At 34.3% G+C, this 22,665-nt stretch overlaps 2 protein-coding genes across 2 annotated transcripts; one reads left to right on the top strand and one right to left on the bottom strand.

The window, feature by feature from the left end:
• Window positions 1–1,476: 1,476 nt before the first annotated feature.
• On the bottom strand, window positions 1,477–4,179 carry LOC146946252 (subtilisin-like protease SBT4.3). Its single transcript, XM_085744406.1, has 2 exons — window positions 3,652–4,179; window positions 1,477–3,302 (listed from the first exon to the last, which is right to left on the bottom strand). The coding sequence occupies exons 1-2, from the start codon at window positions 3,827–3,829 to the stop codon at window positions 1,567–1,569; spliced, it is 1,914 nt and encodes a 637-aa protein (XP_085600532.1). The 5' UTR covers window positions 3,830–4,179; the 3' UTR covers window positions 1,477–1,566.
• Window positions 4,180–8,516: 4,337 nt separating this feature from the next.
• On the top strand, window positions 8,517–9,221 carry LOC146946251 (uncharacterized). Its single transcript, XM_085748179.1, has one exon. It carries the CDS (start codon window positions 8,517–8,519, stop codon window positions 9,219–9,221), a length of 705 nt encoding a protein of 234 aa, XP_085604305.1.
• The last annotated feature ends 13,444 nt before the right edge of the window (window positions 9,222–22,665 follow it).

The following is a 22,665-nucleotide window of genomic DNA, read 5'->3' as shown; positions in this document are numbered from 1 at the left end:
TGCTAGGATGCTATAGGGATTTTAAGATGGTTCATTCAAGAAAATTGATTAGGTAAATCAAGCCCAAACTAATATGGAAGGAAGGGAGTTTATTTATAAGTGGAGTGTTATCTTTAGTATGTTTTCAACACAAACTCTAACACTTCTTATTTTATTAGGTGAAACTTATCTTGGTCCCACCACTTATTGTGAAGCCTATTTCAAAATTGTTGGGTCCACATTGATAGTTTCTCATCTACGCATCCGGTGAGTTTAAGCAACTATTCCCATCATCAATGAATCTTTTCGATTTCTGATCATGGCATCGCGCTGCCTTTATTCCTTTCTACAACTATGTCTTATTCTCCACATATGCTATCTTTATCCGTCAATCCAGTTTTTTATTCCTTTCCCATTTCCATTTACAACTTTTTATGTAGGGGGTTGTGGTTTTTAGAGTTTCACTTTCAAGCTTACCTTTTTCTACAACTATACCACGTTATCATGTTCCCTTTATCCTTCATTCCCGTTTTTTTTTATTCCTTTTCCATTCTAATTTACAGCTTTTTATGTAAGGAAATGTAATTTTTAGAGTCTCTTTCAATCTTTATCTTTTTCTCATCATGGCATCACGCTTCTGTATTCCTTTCTACAATTTTCTTCCTTCAATTTATCACGCTATCTTTCTTAATGTTTTATATTTTTATTCATTTATGTTTCCCCAATTTTAAATTTTTCAATGTGCAACACTAGTTCTTAGAAACATTGAAAAATTATGTAATTTAATGATTTTTGTGGTTTCATTTTATTCTTGTTTCTTGATGTTAATTAAAAAAATTCATTAAGAAATGCTTAGTGATAAAATAATTACAAACAATATTGGTTCTTTTATTATGGTTTTTTATTCAAATTCCCAGAAAAACCTCTTGTTTAACTTTCATAAAATAAAATCGATTCTAAAAACTAGTTTCGATTTTAATTCTACCTTAGAATAATCATATAGCATTTAATGTGTGTGTGTGTGTGTGTGGGGGGGGGGTGTTCTCATAGTATACATCCTCATATATATATATATATATATATATATATATATATATAGGTTTTGCTAGAAGCCATCCATGAATGTGTCTTATAGCAAGCCACACCTCAAGGTGTGATTTCCACTTATTAGTTATAACTTTGCTAAAAGACACCATCATAAAAGGTGTTTTCTAGTAAAACCCCACACACACACACATACACAATTGACTTTTTGTGTTACCTTCGTTATTACAAAAACTTCACATACTCCAATGAAAAATTTAATGTTATGATAATAATTTTATTAATCAAAGTGACACTAGAGAAAATTTTACAGATAAGGTTAAGGTCTCAGCACTAAGCTAGTAACTCAAGAGAAATGATTTCTCAAAATGATAAGATATGATAATGTGTGTCTCTATGTGTGTGTGTGCGCGCGCACATTTGTGTATATTTATATTATTAGTAGAAACTTGATTAAAAGAACAACTGTAGATATAGAGTGCATCATAATTGAATACTCAATAATCATTTATTTAGTTTTCCATTACAATATAACATGGTCAACTATAGAGATATTTGCACAATGATGGGACTCTTGACATTGTGGGTGCCATCTGACCAAACAAGTGAGGAGGAAAACAAAGTTTGATTTAATTTTTCTCCACCAACAACATTGACAACAAAGGATTGTTTCTCGTTTAACGATTTGAAGGATAGTACTTCTGGTTCCACGCTTATCATGATTTCTGGATTACGATGAATGAGAGTAGCCTTGTAGGTTGAGTTGGGAAAGCCAACATTTGTAACTGTTCTATGAACCTTTACATGCAAATGCTTAAGTATTGGAACCGCAATTGCAGGATAATTTATATCTTTCACCAATGATCTTTCTGAAGTTCCATGGCAACTTGAATTATCTCCACTAATTTGTTTTATTTTTTCAGCACTATAACCATAATTACAAAGCATTTGCACATAATCTTGCTTAGTAATGTCATAAACAAGTCCAGGCTCAATGGCTTGTTTTGGATTGATATTCCCTGATCCATAAGCAAACTCACCTACCAAATCATCATAAGTACCTTTCACTGGTGTAGCAGTTGTCATGATAGCAGATTTGATAGCTGCAGGTGACCAATCTGGATGAAATGATTTCACATATCCAACAACTCCAGCAGCATGAGGGCAAGACATAGAGGTTCCAGATAATATGTTGTACTTAACCCTTCTATTGTCACGAATATCAAATGAGGGTGAATTCAGAGGTGAATATGCAGCAAGGATTTCTACTCCTGGAGTACTTATATCTGGTTTCATAATTTCTTGAATCGAAGGATTTGGGCCACGAGAAGAGAAAATGGCTATTCTTGGAGCACCGATGTCATGGAAGATCTCACTCTTTAAAATTTCAGCTACAGGGTAATTAGTGGAGTTTTTGTAATATTGAACTTGAACAAAGTCTTTTGATTCCAACTTAAGTGTAAGGTTCTTAGTGACAAGTGAAGCATCGAAATCATATTGTGACGCATCAAGGATTACACCAATTGCACCACTTATAGAAGTTAACATTTGACCCCTTGGAGATCCACACAAAACAAGCTTACCTTTCACCATATTTTTGTCCACGCAATCACATTTTTCAGGGGATGCATTTCCTCCAGCTGGGCAAGCTTGGGCATTATGCACAGCTATTGAAAATTTGGTGCCATTTGAAGGTATGGTATTAATTGACTTCCCAATAAAAGTTTGTCCATTTCCAAGAATGATCTTGTCAATGAATTTTCGATCTGTGGTAGTTGCAGCAACACTAAATAACCAAGGTGATACACTACGAACACTACTTGGGACAGGGCCAGTATTTCCAGCAGAGTGCACTGTGAGTATTCCATTCTCCATGGCATTAAAAGAACCAATTGATATAGAATCACTCAAAAAATCAATGGCATTATGGGCACCAAGAGAGATAGTGATGACGTCAACTCCATCAGCAATGGCATCATCAAATGCAGCTAATATAGCATCATTAGTGCATGTACCAAAATCGTTGCAGCTTTTGTATGCAGCAATCCTTGAAGATGGGATTCCACCTCTTGCAATTCCATTTGCAAGACCATAAAAGCTCACATCATTCACCTCACGTCCACCAACTATGGATGATGTGTGGGTTCCATGACCAAGTTTGTCTCTTGCACTCACATCTCCAACAGCGTAAAATCGTGCTCCGATGATCTTCTTGTTGCAACTGAAATTAACACCGCCATCACAAACTCCCCTCCACTTTTTTGTAATCGGACCAAGACCTGATAAATTATAAAAATAAAATAAAAAAATAAAATTAACAAGATCATCATATATAGTAGGTTACCACAATTTTTTTAAACATATTATACTTTCTTCCTACGATATAAACAATAATATTGCTCAATATCTTAAGATACTCACGATGACCAACATTATTAAAAAATCTATGCATAAGAGGAAATTAATTAAATATAACAATAAAAATTTATTTAAATTAATTAATTATCTATCATTTTAAGCAAGTTAAATATTTCATAGATATGAAAATCATTTAAAAAAAATATGTATGACAATTATAACATTTAAGATATTAGGATTGTTATCAAGAATATATATATATTTCCATACCTTTATCATTGAAACTTTCAGATTCTGGCCATATTCCGCTATTTATGACTCCAATCACCAAGCCACTCTCAATAGTTTGATCTCTTTTGAATGATTGAGGAAGTCCAAGGAAGTCCCACGACCTTGTGGTTTGAAGGTGAAACTCTTGGCTTGGAAAAACTGAGACCACACCTCTCATGCCAACAAGTTTTTCCCTTTATTGATCGTTGAGTACAGCAGCAAAACCATTGAAACTTCTCTTGTAACTTCGAACAAAGCGATTTTCTATGTCACTACCATCCATAACATGTTGCAACAAGCTGAGATGATGAGAGCTTGGGGAATATGAGGCTTCCTTTGGAAGTGAACCCATGTACACAATGTGAAGTTTACTGCTTTCATCACCACTTTTAGTGGCATCACACACCAACGGAATTAGTGATGCCAAAAATAAAGAAACAAGGAATGATAAAACAAAATTATGCTTAGCCATTGTTTGTATTTGTAAAATGATGAATACTTAACTCAAACCCAAACAATGTATTTATATCCACCAGAAAGTTATGTGATGTGAAAGCTTTTCTGTTAATAAAAGAATTGTTTAATAAGTAGAGTCTCATACTTTATGCGGGACCCATTTTTAAAGTGTTGGATTCATAGTAGTAACTTATCATCTACGCCCCCGTGTAGTTTAAGAAACTATTATCAACACCATCGTCTTTTTCCCTTGTCTCATTGTTGCATCACACTACCTTTATTATGTTCCAGTGGTGCACTTTCAACCTTTTGTGGTTGGAGGTTGGTTTTTGGAGAAACTTTTAACCTTTTCCCTTTTCTCATCATGGCATCAGGCTACCTTTATTTCTTTCTACAACTTTTTCCCTTTTCTTGTTATCTTTATCCGTTTCTGTTTTTTTTTATTATTATTATTTTCTCTTTCCCCATTTTCAACCTTTTTTGTAGGGTACGGTGGTTTTTAGAGTCACTTTCAACCTTTTCCTTTTTCTCAGCATGACATCACTCTTACTTTATTCCTTTCTAAATTTTTTCCCTTTTCTCCTCACGCTATCTTCATCCATGTTAATTTTTCTTATTCATTTATCGTTCCCCACTCTTAAATTTTTCAATGTGAAACACTATTTTTTAGAACTACTGAAAATGTTATGGACTCTAGAGATTTGAATTATGTACCGTGGAATTACAAGGCTAAGATCTAACCACTAAGCTAGCAACTCAAGATAAAAATTTATCATAAAATGATAAGAAATCATAATATTAATCTATATAATATATATAATATTAATCTATATACGATAAAAACTAGATTCAAATAAAATATAAAATTAAATAAATAAATAAATTATTTATATACATAACTAAAAGTTTAAGGAAACCAAATTCTTTACGATTTATACAAAAAGTACATTCTTCCATCCAATCATATATAGCCCATTTGTAAAAATATTTAAATTTCATAATCTTACTGATTCATTAGATGGGATGGCGGACGGAACTACGAATTCATTATTTTTTGAGGAGTTGTGGACTAACCCAACATTACATCTTAAATTTATAATGAAAGAGTAAATATTCGCCCGTGAAAATGTGGATTTTTTTGAATTTAGAAATTTTTGCCAATATGATAATAAAAAAAAAGACAAATATGGATACAAAAAAAAAAAAACAAGCCTGACAAATTTTAATATAATATTAATCATTGTTTTTCAATTTGACCATCTAATTAATACCACTTTTATCGGTGTCAACTCAATAACTTACCCTTCTGTAAAAAAAAAAAAAAAAACTTAATAACTTACACTTTCCAATAATGTTTAATTAAAACCCAAATACTTGATTTCTTTGATTTAGCAAAAGTGTCAATGTCATTACCTCTCTTTTTTCTTTAATATTAATAACTATTTAATATATGTTAAATGTTCAAATAGTTCACCCTCTTTTCAACACAAACTTTAACACTCACTATTTTATTAGGTAAAACTTATCTTGGTCACACCACTTAATGTAGGTTTTATTTCAAAACGGTTGGACCCACATTGGTAACTTCACATCTACACATGTGTTTAGCTTAAACAACTTTCATCATGGCAGCACGCTGCCTTTATTCCTTTCTACAACTATACCACGTTATCATGTTCCCTTTATCGTTTATTCAGGTTTTTTTTATTCCCTTTTCATTCTAATTTACAACTTTTTATGTAAAGAAATGTGATTTTTAGAGTCTCTTTCAATCTTTATCTTTTTCTCATCATGGCATAACGCTTCTGTATTCCTTTCTACGATTTTATTTCTTCAATTTATCACGCTATCTTTATTAATGTTTTATATTTTTATTCATTTATCTTTCCCCAATTTTAAGTTTTTCAATGTGTAATACTAGTTTTTAGAAACACTGAAAAAATATGTAATTTAATGATTTTTGTGGTTTCATTTTATTCTTGTTTCTTGATGTTAATTAAAAAAATTCATTAAGAAATGCTTAGTGATAAAAAATTACAAACAATATTGGTTCTTTTATTATGGTTTTTTTTTATTCAAATTCCCAGATAAACCTCTTGTTTAACTTTCATAAAATAAAATTGACTCTAAAAACTAGTTTCAATTTTAATAATTTTAATTCTACTGTAGAATAATCAAATAACATTTAATATATATAGTTAAACACACACACATATACATATATGCACAATTGACCTTTTGTGTTACCGTCGTTATTACAAAAACTTCACATACTCCATTGAAAAAGTTAATGTTATGATAATATTTCTATTAAATAAAACGGCACTAGAGAAATTTTACAGATAAGGTTAAAGTCTCAGCACTAAGCTAGTAACTCAAGAGAAATGATTTCTCAAAATGATAAGATATGATAATGTGTGTCTCTATGTGTGTGTGTGTCTATACATATACATATATATATATATATATATATATATATATATATATATATATATATATATATATATATATATAAGTGTGTGTGTGTGTAACAAAAAACATGAAGGTCGAAGTTAGCAAAACTGAAACTTTGAGGACGAAAGTACTGCTCGTTGAAAACTTTTAAGGTGAAAACCTTAACGTTGAAGTTTGATATGTTCACAAGGAACTCGTTTGCACAATGAGTTTGTTCTCGTAATGACGATAGTTCATTTGCACAGTACTTCTAGTTTGTTAGAAGAGTGGAAGAGACGAGCATATCAGCATGTGTTTGGGTAAAATGTTAGCACTCGTTCGTCTAACAGGTTCGCTTGTGAGCAGTGGTGCTGTTCACATAGGTATGCCACATAAGTTCTATCATAGTCGTACTGGTCATGTCTTGAGTGTCACTAAACATGTTATCACTGATAGTATCAGTCGTGTCTAGAATGTTGCCAAATGTGTTATTACCGGTCGTATTGGTCGTGTCTAGAATGTCATCAAACATGTTATCACCGATCATACTGGTCGTGTCTAGAATGTCACCAAACATGTTATAGGTGCCACAGTCGATTGATTCCCTCGTTCCAGAGTTGGTCGTTCGTAAACATGTTGGCTCCCCTGCAGCTTATTCTTGTTTGATAGGATAGTGGTTGAGGTGAGCTTAACAGTGAATGCTCGAATAAAATTTTGGTGTGTGTTCGTCTAGCGGGCTTGTTGATGAAGTAACTATTAGATTCCCTCGTCAGAGAGTTGTTCGTTTATCAAGTCAGCATTTAATGTGTACGCCTCGAGGATGATACTGAGGGGACATGACCTTTGCTATTTGATTGCCACATGTAAAGGCTAGTAATGCACTTGATTACATAAGCCCTTGAGTGTTTGTTTCGGAGTCTCTTACCGAAGTTCCATCATCATCGTTGATTTAACCCTGACATTTTGGAACTCTAAAGGTTCGCCTCAGACCGTCAGATTTAAGATGGGTTTCAATCTAGGTTGTTGCTTTACTTTGTTTATGAAGATCCCATGGGAAGCGTTGTACTGGATCGTCTTCTCTAGATTTTGAAGCGTTTTAAAGGGAAGTATAAGTAATGTCAAGTGTTTTTCAGAAACACTTTTTACTTCTCCTTCCACTTGCAAGTTTCCAGTTTCAAAGAATTTTTAGACTTTTAAAGTTGTTTCGAGTGTACTTGCTTCCAGATTTCTCCAAGTTCAATCTTTTCAACTTCTCTTTCACTTAACCAAGTTGATTGATTTTGTCAATCTTTTATTCTCCTTTATCTCGTTTTCGTCTTTTTTTAGTATGAACTATAAAAACATGTCACTTTGGGGTAGAAAATGTAGATGATGTTAAGTTTGGTGGTGGATTCCACCGTAGAAGGTGGTGGTTTCCTCCACTCTTGCTAATTTTAGGGTCTAAGTCTTGACTTTTCTTTGTTGGAAGGGGAAAATGTTGGGTTTCCCTACGACAAAATAAGAAAATATTCTCCATATTGATAGATAAAGTTAAGAGCTTCAAAGATCACTATTTTTTAATGCGTTCTAGAAGTGACACTGCTACAAATAACATCATGAAAGTTGTTGATCACCCCAGGCTAATGGAAATTTCATGCTAGTTCAGGTTCCTCGCTTCGCTTTTTATTGGTGTATGGAGCATTTCAATTACTAGCCCTCGAATATTGAGTATGCTTATGCCCGCTTGACCAAGAAGGAGCGGGTGGACTATGATAAGTTGTAGGCGCATGTCAGCTCTTTCACCCCTGCTACTGTGGTGGACGAGGATGGGAATCCAATGTCACATTCCGAGGGAAACCTAATCACCCAACCCCGATATATTAATATGAAGGATTTAGTTACTTCGACTAACCTGAAAGATTTTCTATGTAGTATTTTATCCTCCTTTTTAACTGTTGTTCATGTAATCTATCTTCGATCTTTGTGCTCGCATGAAAATGGCTAGTACGCGGGAGCTTATCAAGAGGTCCAGCAAGAAGGTGACTGCGAGAGGTGGTAAGAATAGGGAAGTCCACAACATTAATGCTATGACAGTTGGAGCTACCAACACTTCTTCTCAGGTTGTGGTGTGGGTTGACCAAAATCCTGACAATGATCAAGTGATTGTTGTTCGAGAGTCCTTCAAGAGGAAGAGGACTGAGTATGCTGGCAGGGGGGAACATGTTTCTGCTAAAGGTGAGCTCGGTCACTCTAATGGAGGTTTGTTGAAGTTGCCTAGCGTGTGGTATAATCTCAAGCGTTACGGCCCACAATCTTCTTTATGCTTTAGTGACCCAGATTTCATCGAGGATTATAAGACCAAGAATGAGCTCCAATCAGGCCTAGTCATTGAGCTTGAAGAGAAGGATAGCAAGATAGAGTCTATAGAAAAGAAAGCTACAGACAACCTCCATTCCATCACTCAGCTGAAGGAGGCCCAACACAACTTTAATGCTGAAAGGAAGAAGCTAAAAGATGCTTTGAATGATGCCACTCTCCTTGATGAGGAAGAGCCGGAAGACATAGCAGGTATGGAGCGCAAAGGTCTAGTGGATAAAATTGCTGAGCTTGAGAAGAATTTGGTTGGTGCTTCTAGTCATGGATTTCACAATGGGTTCGAGCAAATTAAGGTTGTGAATCCTGGCGTCGAGATTTCGACATAAGGGATTCACTTCCTCAAGTTTGTTGAAGGTGGAGTGCTGGTGACTCCCGAGGACTTTGAAGAGGACGAGATTGTGGACAATGCTCAGGCCTTAATGTCCTTGTAATTTTTTTTTTATATTTTCTTAAGTGATTTAACCGGCCTTGTGCTATGGCAATGTGCGCCCTTCGTGGTTAGAACGCAAATTTGTACAATATTTTCTCTGTTTAATTTCTACTCGCATTTATCAATTATACTCGTGTGACAATTTTGTTTAACTTTACAAGTATAATATGCGATTAGAATGCTCGTAGTGTGAGGATTTTCTTTTAACTACTTGAAATGTTTGTTTTAAACTTCCAAGTGTTAATTGTGACTGATATCTTCATAAATAAGGTTTGATTCGATTTATATGCTCGCAAAGATCTTTGAAAATTTTACCTTTTAACTTAGATGTATGCATGTATGGTTATTTTCATTAAGCAATCATTTTTTTAAATCAAAAACGGATTTGATAGGCCGAGGATGGTGCCTAACCCCTCGTAGTCGTCGCTTCGTTATGAAGTGAGGACAAGGATTGTTCTGAGGGTTAAAACCGGTAAATATCCCTAAGCATTTGACTCGTTCGTTTGAGAGTGAATGCTTGTTTTCTATTTTAAAAGGGGATCCGAGCGTGACAGATCTAACCATTACGCGAGGTATACGTTAGAAGCATTCATGTCCAAGAATGGTTTATCCGAACGTGTGTCCGAAAATGTGGTTCAAACGAAAACGGTGGGCGAACGAAAAACTCATTTAAAGTTCAATGCCCCATGCATGAATCACCCATCGCGAGCTCGTGCTCTACCTAACAGTTCGAGCAATTATGTCGTAGTTGTGAGCGAATATCCTAAGGAACAAATTATTATGTTGTACTTAGATTTCATTTATTTTTTGATTAATTTGGATTTGGAGTGGCACGAATTTCCTCCTCAATTATAAATGCTCGTTTGTGAGAGCGTATAGTTCGATAGTTTGAACAAATTTAGTGTATGTAAAGAAAAGTGGTTTACATGCACGTTGATCAGCTATAATAGCTTTTAAGCTTCTCTACGTTCCATGTTCAAGAGAATGGCCCTTTCACAAGATCTTCGAGGCAGTGTGCCCACGTCCCCATTTTCATGTGGATTTTGTAAGGGCCCTCCCAGTTGGCAGCGAGTTTCCCCTCATGCGAATCCTTTTGGTTTCTTCAGAGAACGAGGTCACCAACTTCGAATTCTCGTTTAATCACTTTTTTGTTTTGACAAACAACTATTTTTTGTTTTAGTGTTATCTCTTTGAGTGCTGCTTCACTTCTGATTTCATCGACGAACTAAAGTTCCTTCATAGATTCTCAGCATTGGCTCGAAAGTTAGTATTAGTGCCAGTTTGCCAGTTGAGCTCGTTTAGCTTAATGTGAGTGACCACTTCTGTTTTGTGTGTGAGCCGAAAAGGTGATTCTCTTGTCGATGAATGAGGGGTAGTTCGATAGGCCCAAAGAACGGTATGAAGCTCCTCGACTCAATTACCCTTAGCTTCATTTAACCTTCATCATATTCCATGAAGTATGACTCTATTTGTTGATTCCACTTCAATCATATTCGACGGGACGTGGACATACTTCCGAAGTTGAGACATATGAAACACACTCGACAACGACGGTGGTACGCAGTGTCAACTTCTTAGACTTCAAAGCACGACCAACACCGGTCACTAAGTTGACTCTCAAAACACATGATCTCCGACTTGAAATTCAATATCTTTCCTTCGCTTATCATGATAGTCATTTCAGCTTCTTCTAAATTATCTCAACCTTCTATGTTGTCTGTTGAACAACTTCCAGCCCAATCATAGCACTCTCTCCCGACTCATACCAACACAATGGGGTCCTACATCTCCTTCCATAAAATGCTTCAAAATGCCAATACTTGAATGAAAATTGTTATTGTAAGTAAACTCAATCAACGTTAAACATTCACTCCAACTCACACCTTGCACAAAAACACACACCCTCAACAAATCTTCTAGGGACTGAATGGTTCTCTCTAACTGACCGGTCGTTTGAGGATGATACGCAGAACTCAGCCTTAACTTCGTTCCCAAAGTTGCTTGCAAACAATCCCAAAACTTTGATGTAAACCTTGGATCTCTATCTGACACAATGCTAGATGGATGTAATATGACAATCTGCTTGATGTAGATCTCCGCCAACTTCTCTATAGACATATCGGTCTTAATACGAATAAAATGCCTTCACTTCGTCAACCGATCCACAATCACCTAAATAGAATCACTTCCTTTCACATTCTTAGGCGAACCTCCCACAAAATCAATCGAGATACTATCCCACTTCCGCTTTGGAACAAACAATGGTCGCATCATTCCAGACGTCTCCTTATGCTAAATCTTAGACTTATGGAAAACTAGACAACCAATCACAAACTCTGCTACACCCCTCGTCATTCCTGCTTAATATGATGCTCAATCTCAAACTTTTGGCAAACTAGACAAGCAAACACAAACTCCGCTACATCCCTCTTCATTCCTGGCCACCAAAACAACTTCTTAAGATCTTGATACATCTTCGTCGCTACGGGATGAATTCTCAAACTACTCATTTACCTTCCTTTCAAATCCTTCTATAAAGTTCAGGTACATCCGGCACACAAAATCGATCACGAATCTTCATAACTCTGTTCTCATCCACACTAAATTATTTCTCCTTACCTTGATTCATCAATACCAAGCGATCCACTTGTTCCAAATCCACTTTATGACCTTCTTTCATTTCCTCCAAAATGTTACCTTGATTTAGGTGTTTGGATTAAATTGTTGTGTTGTTGTGAATTTGGTGAGTAATGAGTAATATTAATGGAAGTTGGTGAAGTTGGAGTTATGCTGAAATGAAGATGATATGTTGTTGTTGTTAACTTGTTTGGGTGTGGGATTAAATTATGAAAAATGGATTTTTGAAGTGATAAGTTTAGAAAATTGAAGTTATGATAATCAAGGATGAAGGTGAGTAGAATTGAGATGTTTAAGACAAGTTTGATGTATAATTTATTCGACAACATTAATTTGATGATTTGGGTGTGTTTAGGTTGATTTTGGAGTTTTAGAGCTTAAAATGATGTAAATCGCGGTTTAAAATAAGCTGGTATATATGCATTTTTGCTGCTCAGGGCAGAGTGCACGACAATGTGTTTTAGCGCTGACCGTGCATTTTGTTCTGGTTGAAGCCTACATAGTTCTACCTTATATGTTTTTGATGATGTTCTTTAGTTTAGTTTATCGTTTTATTAATTGCATTATGGCTAGCATGTTAAAGCACCCATCATCTATGTGTCGTAGTGTAGGTTTCATTTGAATCTTGTGAAAAAAGGGTCATTGTTCATCTTTTAGCATAGTGAATCAATTCATCATACAATGAATCGACTCATCTAATTCTCTGACTATATATGAATCGATTCACAACCTTTTGAATCGCTTCACATTTGAATCGATTCATCTAAATGATGAATGGTATCATTCTTCATCCTGGGCTCACTTGAATCGATTCATTTGTACACTGAATCGTTTCATTCTTCATGCATTCTTAAGTTGTCTTTTGTTGTCTGAATCAATTCACTCATTTAGTGAATTGATTCACCAAGGTGTTTTGGTGCGAAATTTCACTCTTATCACCCCTCACTATATATAGTCTCCTCCTCATAACTTCTAATTAATTAAATCATATGCAACTATTCTCTTTAGGTCTCAAAAACTCATTGTTCATACATTCTTCAAGATTAGACACTTTTTCTTAGAATCACTTTGTTCTTTGAGTCATATTGATTTGTTAGGGTGCTAGTACGGATTGTAAGTTGGTTCTTTCAAGGAGATTGGTTTAGCTTAATCAAGGCTCCAAAGTGAAGTGAATAATCTCATTCCACCTCCAAAGGAATTGGGGGTTCTTTCTAACCATTCTTGAAGTCGAAGGGGATTCGTTTACCAGACTTAGCATCGAAGGTTTGAGTGAAGAGTTCGAATGGGTGCAGAGGTAATCAAGGATCCAAAGATTCAAGGAGCACCAAATTCAAGGGTTACTTGAAGTTTGGGGGAGTGTTTTACATAGGGGTTGAAGAATTAGGTTTAATTTTAAGGAATTCTTGTAAACATATTGTAATCAACATTTGTTACTTAGTGGATGACCTTGGGGAAGGTGTACTTCATCAAAAAGAGTAGACGTAGCTCTAGTGAGGACAATAAAGAGCGAACTACTATAAAAAAATTGGTGTTATCTCTCTTTCCATATTCTCTTTACTTTTTTCTATTGTATGTGATTAATTGAATAATTGGTAGGTTATTTGCTAGTGTTGATCTAAGTTGTTTTTCATCAAAATAATATAATTCATTGAATTAGGTTTTAACTACTTACCTTAGATCAATTGATTGCAATATCTAATCAATCATTCAAATTCACATGCATTGTGATTTTAATTGATAGTTTAGTGTTTTATTCATATAGGTTTGGTTTGAATTTGTTTATAAGGTTTGTACATTGTTCAAGGTTGATTAAAGTTTGATTGTATAATAAGATTTGTATCGTGAATCTCTCAATTCTAAGATTAAATCTTATTGCACATATATTTGTCTTTTTGTTACATTGTTGTGACTGTTCGCGCACGAATCCAATAGTTGATTTTATAAAATTCGTTTTTCAATAAACTCTGTAAAAAAAATTCAAAAGCTATTCACCCCCCTCTAGCTTAGAACCTAATTAGCCATATAGAATAACACTGGTGTGTGTTTTGGAATAACACACGACCGTGCATTTTAGCACGGACCATGCGTTTTTCCCTGAGCGTTAAAATTTGAGACTTTTGTGTTTTAAGTGTATTTAAAACATGTATTTGGGTCCCAAACCCCTAAACATGATTAATAGAAGTTTAATGAAGAGGTATACATGTGTTTAACTTCGTTTTTAACAATATTAACTTAGGATTGGAAATGAATGAAAATAGACAAACTTTGTGAGATATGAAAAATAGACGGACTTATATAAATAATGAATCATGCTATTTTAACTTGTAAATGACTACATGATAATGATTAAGTGATGAATATTAATTGAATCGATTAATTATGTGTGAAGGAAGTGTGGATTAGTTAGGTGTAACTAGTAAATCGTCTAAGACGTAAATTGACCAAATGAAATAAAGTTGTTTGATTGATGTGAATGATGATGTTGGTGTGATAAACATGATGAATGTGATATTGTGATTACTTTGATGATGATGAATTGTTGATGTATGAATGTATTGAATTGACGGTGCAATAATGGTGTTGGTGCGATGATATATTATATAATGGTGTGAATTATATAATGATGAGTTTTTGGTGATGTGCATTGTCAAGTCTATACTTGAAGTTCATGCATTCATAAGACCTATTTAAGATGAGTAATTAAGATGGGTGATTAATTCGGTAGCATACCTCCAAATTATGAATTAAGACGACGTTCTTTGGTGAGGTGGGATCAATCAGTAACATAACTCTGACATTCAAAACTTGGCTCCACATGAATATAGAGTTGTGTCTAGAACATAGCATATACATGAGTCTATGTGAGAGTCATGATCGATTATGTGAATTATGTGAAGATGTGTGTGCATGACTATGTGTATCATGTGATAATTGGTGATGGTGAATGAAGTGTAAATGATATATGTTTGATTTGAAAATGAAACGAAAATATGATTACTTGTTTTATCTAGTGTTGATGATTTGAGAATTGATATGCTTGTTTAACTAAAAGGATATACATGAGAATTCTTTCTTGAATATTGAATTGTATCATATGTAGGTTATTGTTGCCGTGAAACTATTCTTATGTTCATGATTTCCTTTGTTAAGCATTTCTCACCCTTTTGATAGTTTCTGCCTATGCCACTTCTGGTATTGACGTGCAGGATTGAGGACGCGTGATCGACGTGAGTACCCGAGAATAGCTTGAGGCTTCCTCGCTTCTATGCTTTTGCTCTTGGAGTCTAGTTGTAGTCTCTAATTAGGATCTTGTAGGGAATTTGTTTATTTCCTCTGATTGGATTATTTTTTCGAAACCTCTGATGTTTCATGTTGATGTATTTTGCGATATTGAGATGATGATTTTATGTTGTTTACTTTATGAATCCATTGCGACTGTTTTATGAAAATGAATTATGCATGATTTTTGAATTATTAAAGAAGTAGCACCCTGAGATATATATGATTAATTGCTTTAATTGTATGTGCGGTTCAAGGGTGTTACATGAGATGAGGACTACCCCGACCCCACTTATAAGCACTTTTTCATGTAATCTCTTATCCAGTGTGGTATTCTTTCACAATTTGTTTCTATTGTAAAATGTGCCTTTGTTTGCTTGATAATAGATTAACCATTTCTCATAGATGTACAAGATCCTGCATATTGATGACACTAGGTCATATAGCATATTTTGTTATTGATTTCTATGTAATTTTAGTAGAGTTCAGGTGATTATGCATGAGTTTTTGAGCTACAGAAGGTGTATTTCACATGTACAAGCAAAGGAGACATCGTACTATGATTTCTGGGCATCATACTACGATTTTGGATGTTTTGGAGTCATTTTGGTACTGGAAAAATCGTACTACGATGCTTTCCATCGTACTACGATGTAAAAAGTCAATGAGCCATTATATTACGACGCTTTCCATCGTACTGCGATGTAAAAAGTCACTGAGCCATCGTACTACGACCCTTTCCATCGTACTACGATGTAAAAAGTCACAGCATTATTTACATAAAAGCCCAACTGCACACCAGAAAGAAAAGAGCGAAATTTTGGGGAAAGAAACAGACTTTTGGAGCAAGAACCATGGATAGAAGGTTGGAGACCATCAAAACTCACATCCGGTAACCAATTTCATGTAATGAATCCTTCTTTCATATTAGTTATTTATGCTTTAGCCATGAATAGCTAGATTCTTTGTGATTAGGTCAAGAGATGATTATGTTCTAGCTCATGTTTATGTAACCTGTAAATCTTAATTGTTATGAATGTTATTCTAGTTTATTCAGTATAAATTGTTCTTAATGCTTTTATGATTCTGACCCAATATAATTGATTCTAGAGTTTATATGACTACTGACACTAGCGTGTAACTCTGACATATTTATACTGTTCAATCTAACGGACAATCTAGGGATGGAGCGTTGTTAGGTTGTGATAATTGAATTAACGGACTTAAAACCTTTGATGATTATAGGTTCACCTAAGGGATTAGGGAATTATAATTATAAAAGAGGGCTTAGGATCAAGGGATTGACCTAAGCTATTTTGTTAATTTGTCTTGAACTGAATATTATTCGTAAAATTAAGAAACAGGTTGCTAAAACGAGTGATGAACAGATGAATTGATTGACCTAGTCATCTCTCCATATTATTTCTTAAACCAATTTTTCCTTAACCATTTTATTTACATTTGCAAACCAAATCTATTGCCTCAGTGCACCCCCCATTTTACATACATCCTTAATAATAACGTTACTACCGAGTAGAAGTTGAAATAGTCCCTGTGGATACGAATCTTATAAATTTTATTACTTCGATGCATTTTTAGTACACTTGCTAAAAATCTATCACATATGTAAGCGGAATTTATTTAGCATAGAATTGAATTCAATGCATTCAAGAACTAATGTAGAGAAATAGATAAGGTAGTGTGTGTAAAATAAGATATCAAGTAATTTTGTTGAATAATGCAATTAGTCTTCACAAGCATGACACCAATATATGCTTATGCATTGTGTTTTGGATTTTCATATTCAAATGTATGTGCTTAAATATTGTAAATTGAATAGAAATAGAAAATAGACATGTATTATTTCATATTTTGTAGTGACTTTGTAAATTGAATATTGATTTGCACATTATTTAGTATGAAAGTTTTTTATACGGGCAAGCAGGGGGTTTACCACCCAGCTAACCTGGGCACACGCCCGGGCTCAACCCATACTCAGTGGCGGATCTCTTTAGGGACTCATGGGAGCCATGTATCCCCTAGATAATCTATAAATACTATATTAGTCGTAGTATATCATATGTTTCTATGCGTCGCAGTGGAAAGTGAAGTTTTTTCTCTCCACAAGGTCATGAGTTTAGGTACTGTTGGCTTCGTTTTTATGAATTAATGTATCTTTTATTTTTATTCGCTAAAAAAACGTTTAATGGGACTCGAACAGCAACCACACGGTGCATTCAAGCAAACTCAACCAATAGGACTACTTACAATTTGTGTATTATCTATATAACAGTTTATATATATTCTATAGGGTTTTGCTAGAAGACACCTTTTATGAAGGTGTCTTTTAGCAAATTATTCTATGAGCATTTGTTGAAAGACACCAACTAATTTTTATGAAGGTGTCTTTTAGCAAAGTTATAACTAAAAAGTGGAAATCACACCTTGAGGTGTGGATTGCTAAATAGCAAAACCCTATTCTCTCTCTCTCTCTCTCTCTCTCTCTCTCTCTCTCTCTCTCTCTCTCTCTCTATATATATATATATATATATATATATATATATATATATTTGCACAGGCTCTACAAAATTCCTGGCTCCGCCACTGCGGGCAAGGATATGGGTTGTAATGAATTGGGGTCGAAGATTGAGTCCAATGAGTTAGGGAGGGCCAAAAGGATCATCATTAAAAGTGGAATGACTACGTTGTTATTAAGTGCTGACTCGTTTGTTCTAGAAGATTGATGACGCACTAGTTATTAAGAAGAATCTAGAATAATGTTTATATAAGATCTTGCGCTCTCTCTTTTAGAATCATTAATGAAATTAAGTTTATTTCTCTTCTCTTTAATTCTTAGAAGAAGGTTTTCCTCCGGCCTTACAAATTAGAGTGAATTAATCCCTATCAATTTTGAAATCAATATAGTATAAGTATATATATGAATAAGCTTCATGGATGCGTTGGTGTTCTCTACTAAAAATCCAAAGACAATATTGGATGAAGTTATAGTTATAAATATAAAGAGGCGAACGTGGTAAGTTTTAAACACAACTAGATTGATGACCGGTGCGCCGCACGGGTCTTATGGTCTCGAATAACTATTTAATTATTTAATTTCAATTCAAAGAAATAATTGTTTGAACCAATATTTAAGAACAAAAAGTGATAAGCATAAGAGAAAATTAAAGTTTATGGGAATTGAAAAAGTTGGGATAAGAAATGGAGAGTGGTTTGAGAGGTTTGCTAATAATGTGTAATTAATAAAAGATTAGTGTCGTGAATATATATTTTAACCTCGCACGGGTCTTATCGACTATAATAAACAATAATAAGTTATACTATATATTCACAAAATTTAAGGGATTGAATGAAAATGTAAACTTATTACTAATATGATTGAAATCAATTTTTTAAATTAGCATAAAATTAGGAAAATTATGGCAACTTAGAATCAAAGCCTTTATCATCAAGCAAACAATAATAGCAACCTGAGAAAGCTATTTTTCTTTCTTGCCCTTCTATATCAAGCAATTTGAATCTAACAAACACTATTTTTCACAACAATTTTTACATCATAAGAAATGCATAATAAAAACAACGAAATCAAATATAGAGCAAAGTTAGTGATTAAAGATGTTATTTTTGTTAGACAATTAGGGACCAAAATTCACAGTTTTTTTTTTTTTTTGAGGGAGATCCAAAATTCACGGCTTGTAGGTTAAACTGTTAAGAAAATCTGAAAACAAATTAAAATCAAAATCGCATAGAAAAATAATCAATATATACAATGTTAGAATTTTCAAGAAACGATGAAGAATATAGATGGGAAAGAATATAGAGAAAAGGTTTTGTAAAAAAAATATATTGAATATGAAGCCCATAAGTCTTCGATGTAGAATGAAATAGATGGAAAAAAAATATCTTGTCAATTGCCAATGGAATTATGAAATTAAATTAAATTTAGTGGTTTGTTTCACATAAGGCTCTAAAAGGATGGATAGTCAAGAAGATAGAGAAGGAGTGGAGAAGGGAGTACAAACAAAAAGAAGTAGTCAAGAAGATGAACTTGAATAGATACAGTGGTATGAGACTAATATAGTGTTGGTAAAAAAATTAATAGAGCGTTTAATATATAAAATGGAGCCTTTATTGATACTTGCATGTTTGCTTTGAAAACATGCATGCTCGTGACCTTGAGCCATGTGTTGTAGTTAGTAGATCAAGCATGGATAATTGGAAATTCAAAATGCAAAGAATCTAAAAGGCTATAATGTATCACGGTTAACAACATATAATGTATATATAAGCAAATAATTGAGGTGAAGTATTCGGTGCACCTGCATGGGAAAACATAATGTAGGCTTGCAATGTCTCCGTTAAACCGTTGAGGGCTCCCATAATTAGAGAAGTTATCTAGACACCTCCCACAACCCCATGGATCAAAATTAATATTGATGGCACATGTATCAAAAAAACCCATCAAAGTTGCTACTGGTGGGTGGCATTATCAGAAATGATCAAGTACTGTACTTAGGTTGCTTTGCTCTAGTAGTTGAGTTGTGTGATGCAATGACTACTATTGAACTTGCTGCATCAAAGGGCATCTGGAATGTTTGGTTAGGGTCTGACTCTCAGTTAGTTTTGCAAGCCTTCAAAGCCAACACAATAATTCCTTGGAAACTAAGCAACAGATGGTATAATTGTCGTCACATCACTAGAAAATATGAGATTGTTTGCCTCACATATCTACAGAGAAGGAAACGTTTGTGTTGATAGATTGGCTAATTTTGGTCTTTCTCTGTCTTCTTTCGATCTTTTTTTGTTTGATGATATCCCTGACTTCATTAGGGGGGAGTACACTGGGAATAGGTTGGGCATGTCCACCTATGGATTTACAACCTTCGGAAAAGGTTTTGGCACTTGTCCCCCTTTTCTTTCTTGTACTCCTTTTTTTTAAATGAATTGATGTTTTTGCATCTTTAAAAAAAAATTGATTTATTTTTTAAATCCAAATCAAAAAAAAAATTCACTTCAAAAACCAAATCAATTCTTTTTCAAAATGGAATATATATAATAAATTTAACAAAGAATCTTATCCAGACAACATCAGGAGTGCAGTGATAGAATTCAAAAGTATTTACAACCAGTTATAAAACCACAACAAAAACAAAAGATGAACCATATAAAAAAGATAGTTAGGTGACAAAACAAGAAATTTTTTTTTTTCTGCCCCTATGACCAAAAAAAATGATACATCTGCCCCTAGTTGAAAATTATTATCGTAAATGCCCTTGTTCTTCATTTGAAATGGCGAGCATGTCATTTTTTTCAAACTTCCTCTGCAAGCTTGCAGGCTTTTCCTGTACAATGAATTATTTAAAGTTTTCTCTTGTTCTTACTTTGAAATGGCGAGCATGTAAATTTTTTTTTTCCCCGTGTTCCATATCTAAAATGGCGAGCATGCCATTATTGTTTTTTAAGTATTTTTTTTCTTGCTGGTCCTTTCAAATGGCGAGCATGCAATAATTTTTTTTTTGAGTATTTTTTGCTGCCATATTCGCTGCACATTTAGGAAAAAGAGGAATGCTTGGGCATTGAAATGGCGAGCATTATGTGTGTACAATTCAAATGGCGAGCACTGCCATGTGCCAATGCATCCATTCATTGTGTTTGCATATTGGAATGCATCCATCCATCCATTTGAAAAAATACTCAAAAAAAAGGATGGACAATTGTGTTTGCATAGCGAATATGGCAGCAAAAAATACTCAAAAAAAATAGCCTTTGATAATTATTGCATCCTGTACATTGTGTTTGCATAGCGAATATGGCAGCAAAAAATACTCAAAAAAAATTATTGCATGCTCGCCATTTGAAAGGACCAGCAAGAAAAAAAATACTTAAAAAACAATAATGGCATGCTCGCCATTTTAGATATGGAACATGGGGAAAAAAAAAATTTACATGCTCGCCATTTCAAAGTAAGAACAAGAGAAAACTTTAAATAATTCATTGTACAGGAAAAGCCTGCAAGCTTGCAGAGGAAGTTTGAAAAAAATGACATGCTCGCCATTTCAAATGAAGAACAAGGGCATTTACGATAATAATTTTCAACATCAACTAGGGGCAGATGTATCATATTTTTTTGTCATAGGGGCAGAAAAAAAAAAATTCGACAAAACTCAAGCGCATAATGGGACTAAGTCATCGGTTATAAAAATCAAAAGCTGAGTTTTCATCTTTTTTTTTTTTTTTGCTTTCAACCACAATTCAATAGCAACACTTCAGAGCATATTTTCGGAGGTACACAATTCAATAGTTTTAAATATGAGTTGTTGACCGACACTTCAATGGGGACTTTAATTGAGACTTGTTACTATTGTGAGTACAAATCATAGTTTTAAAACTCGGACCGGACCGGCCGGTCCGACCGGTCAAACCGTGAACCGGGAGGGTGGCCGGTTCGAGTTGTCAGTTGGATCGGCCACGCACTTAAACCGGCGCAAACCGGTGTGACTCGGACAGATCGGGCAAAAACCGGTGACTCGACGGTTTCGTCGAACCGGTCCGGGTCAGTGTTTGATTATGAAAAAAAAAAACCAGTCGACTGTCAAAAAAAAAAACCAGTCAAAACCAACGGGGAAGAAGAGATGAAAGGAACTGTTCAACGTTTTTTAAACTAATTCGCAGCAACGTTGTTCTTCATTGGATCTAATTTAGAAGCACTCAAACTACTACAAATTGATTGTGTGCAACTTGGAGAAGAGATGAAAAACACTATTTTTAATTGAATTTGTGTGGCGGCTTGAGGAAAGACCAGGAAAGAGATAACTTCTAAAAGATGAGAGATATTAGGGTTGAAATTGTAGAAAAACTGGGCCTTTTACAATGGGCTGGGTTAATGGATACAAAATACTTGGTATGGATATATGAAGAGTTTTGTTTTTACGTTTTTATTGGTAGCATACTAAATTGCTATTAACGTTTTCCTAAAAAAATATTGTTATTCATTTTTAAATTAAAAAAATAATAATTGGAATTTTAAAAGGGAAATGAATCAGGGAAAAAATTGATGAAACGAAGGGGAAAAAATAAATTGAAAATTTGTAAGAAAAATTGGAATATTAGCCGTCGTGTCATCTGTTTAAATCCCGTTTAATACCTATACAGATTTAATATAGAGACCGAGTTATCTAACCGAGTCATCCGGTTTAATCCGGTTCTATCATGCGGTTCGACCAATGACTCAATGGTTCGACCAATGAACCAGTGACCCAGTACCCTTACCGAGTCGATAACCGAGCCGGTTTTTAAAACTATGGTACAAATGCTCCCATATTAGCTGGAGTACAAATGCTCCCATATTAGCTGGGAATGAGTTATGAGACCAATGACTTTTTTTTCTCTAGTAGGTTTTTTATGGT

Source organism: Medicago sativa, chromosome 2, assembly GCF_051527215.1.
Source record: "Medicago sativa cultivar Bolivia chromosome 2, Bolivia_mono, whole genome shotgun sequence".
Classification (NCBI taxonomy): Eukaryota; Viridiplantae; Streptophyta; class Magnoliopsida; order Fabales; family Fabaceae; genus Medicago; species Medicago sativa.
Note: the sequence above shows the minus strand (reverse complement) of the source record. Positions and strands in the feature narration are given on the sequence as shown.